General features: G+C 38.2%; 1 protein-coding gene across 1 annotated transcript; it reads left to right on the top strand.

The window, feature by feature from the left end:
* The first annotated feature begins 431 nt into the window (after positions 1 to 431).
* On the top strand, positions 432 to 2240 carry LOC135149897 (uncharacterized). The gene has a single exon (XM_064085896.1). It carries the CDS (start codon positions 432 to 434, stop codon positions 2238 to 2240), a length of 1809 nt encoding a protein of 602 aa, XP_063941966.1.
* The last annotated feature ends 792 nt before the right edge of the window (positions 2241 to 3032 follow it).

Below are 3032 nucleotides of genomic sequence, written 5' to 3'. Positions count from 1 at the left end.
AATGCCCGGCTCATCAGTTGAATGAATTACAAACTTCATCAGTTGAATGCTGTTCCAGTCTCATCAGTTGAATTCCTCAGCATCATCAGTTGAACACTTTGTCTTCAGTTGAATGCTTGATTTTCATCAGTTGAAACATCATCCAGTCTTCATCAGTTGAATAGTTACATCTCATCAGTTGAATATCCTTCACTTAGATAAAATTACATGGCATTGGATATTTACAATTAGCCATCCTATTCTACCCATCCGTTGATAATTCCCAAAGACAAGAAACATAACAATTACAACTGAAATTTGATAAAGGTTCTAAGTAAGACATGTTACAAAATGTTTATGTTATCATCAAAAATTATTGATTCCTAACAAATTGGTATCAGAGCTGGTCTTCTAACATACAAGAAGTTCAAAGATCTCAAATAGCAAATATCATGGGTAGAAAAGATGAAGGAGTGAAAATCCCTATGCTAGACAAAGAGCATTATTTTCACTGGAAGGTTAAGATGAGGATGCATCTTCTGTCTCTTGACACCAGCTACATTGACTGCATTGAAAAAGGCCCTCATGTTCCTATGAAGATTAGCACATCTGTGAGAGCCACAGGGGAAGATCTAGTTGATACCCTTGTTCCTAAAAGTGCAACTGAGTTTACTGAAGAAGATCAGAAAGAGGTGCACAAGGACAAGAAAGCCATGAATATTCTGTTCAATGGTATTGACTCAGACATGTTTGATAATGTCATCAACTGCACAACTGCTAAAGAAGTGTGGGACACCATTCAAACTCTCTGTGAAGGAACTGAGCAAGTGAGGGAAAATAAGATGCAGCTATTTGTGCAACAATATGAACACTTTCACTACAAGGCTGGTGAATCCTTAAATGATGTGTTTAGCAGATTTCAAAAACTGCTAAATGCACTCAAGCTTTATGGTAGAGTGTATCTGGTGAAGGATTCCAATCTTAAGTTCTTAAGGTCTTTGCCTAAGGAATGGAAGCCAATGACTGTGGCTCTTAGGCAAGCTCATAACTTTAATGAGTACTCATTAGATAAACTCTATGGTACTCTTAAGACCTATGAGCTTGAGATACAACAGGATGAAGAGATGGAGAGAAGCTCCAAGAAAGAAAAGTCTGTAGCTCTTGTTGCTGAGAAGAGCAGTGAAGAAGATGTACCTGTCCAGGTTGCCTGTGCCACAACTACACCAAGCAAGAGTGCTTGTGAAAGTAGAGCTGAAGGGCACAAAGGCAAAAACAAAATGGTGGTGGTAGATGATGAAGATTCTACTGATGAAGATATTGATGACATTGATGAGCATCTTGCTTTTCTGGCAAGAAAATTCTCTAAACTCAAGTTTAAGAAGAATAGCTCATCTGCTAGGCCATTTAGAAGGAGCAATCAATCCAGGTCCTCAAATCTGGTTGATAGATCCAAGTTTAAATGCTTTAACTGTGGTCTAGCTGGTCATTTCTCAAGTGAGTGCAGAAAGCCCAGGGCTGAGAAGGAGAAGTCTTCATCTGACAATGTTGACTATAAAAAGAAATATTTTGATCTTCTCAACCAGAAAGGTAGGGCATTCATTTCTGAAGAAAAAGATTGGGCTGCTGGAGATGATTCAGATGATGAACAGCTGGTTAATCTTGCCCTGATGGCACTTGGAGATGAAACTGACTCCCCCACACCAAGTAGTGGACAGGGAGCAAAGAAAAATCTCTGGTATGTGGATAGTGGTTGTTCAAGACACATGACTGGAGATATCTCCCTGTTAAGCAAGTTTGAGGAAAGAGCTGGCCCAAGTATCACTTTTGGAGATGACAGCAAAGGTTTTACTAAGGGATATGGCTTGATTTCAAAAGAAAATGTCATCATAGATAATGTATCACTGGTTGAAGGATTAAAGCACAATCTTTTAAGTGTTAGTCAACTTTGTGATAGAGGACATCAAGTGTGGTTCTCAGATGAAGCCTGTGTTGTCTCAAACAAAAAGAACAACAATGTGGTTTTGCAAGGCAAAAGAAAAGGGAATGTGTACATAGCTGATTTTAACTCTCCAAATGCAGATCAAATTACTTGTCTTTTCAGCAAAGCAAGTACAGATGAAAGTTGGCTATGGCACAAGAAGCTTTCTCATTTAAACTTCAAGTCCATGAATGAGTTAGTAAAGAAAGATCTGGTTAGAGGACTTCCCAAAATGGAGTTTTTCAAGGATGGCTTGTGTGATGCATGCCAAGCTGGAAAGTAAAGAAAGTCCTCCTTCAAAACCAAGTCTGTTTCCTCAATTGATAGACCCCTACAGCTTCTGCATATGGATCTATTTGGACCAGTCAACATAATGTCAATCTCCAAGAAGAAATATTGTCTTGTGATTGTTGATGATTTTTCTAGATTTTCTTGGACTTATTTTCTTCACTCTAAGGATGAAGCAAGTGAGATCATCATCAATCACATCAAGATAGTAAATAATGCCAATCCAGTTTACAAAGTAACAAGGATTAGAAGTGACAATGGGACTGAGTTCAAGAATTCCACAATGAGGAGTTTCTGTGAAGAGAATGGAATTTCACATGAATTTTCTGCACCAAGGACCCCTCAGCAAAATGGTGTAGTTGAGAGAAAGAACAGAACTCTCATTGAAGCTGCTAGGACAATGCTTGATGAATCCAGACTGCCTACATACTTTTGGGCTGAAGCTGTCAATACAGCTTGTTACACTCAGAATATTTCTGTGGTAAATCAAACACAAGGTCTAACACCATATCAATTGTATAAAGAAAGGAAGCCAACATTAAACTTTCTTCATGTTTTTGGATGCAAATGTTTTGTTCTCAGAAATCAAGGTGAAAACCTAGGAAAATTTGAATCCAAGGCTGATGAGGGTATTTTTGTTGGATATGCAGCTGGGAAAGCCTATAGAGTTTACAACCTCAGATTGAACATTGTTATGGAATCTGTCCATGTCATGTTTGATGATAAGAAAATTACTGGTCTTGAGGATGAAGGCTACCATGACAATCTCCAATTTGAAAATGAAGTT

The sequence above is a fragment of the Daucus carota genome, chromosome 1, assembly GCF_001625215.2.
Source record: "Daucus carota subsp. sativus chromosome 1, DH1 v3.0, whole genome shotgun sequence".
Taxonomy (NCBI): domain Eukaryota; kingdom Viridiplantae; phylum Streptophyta; class Magnoliopsida; order Apiales; family Apiaceae; genus Daucus; species Daucus carota.
The sequence above is the reverse complement of the archived record's forward strand: the minus strand, read 5'-3'. Positions and strand labels throughout refer to the sequence as shown.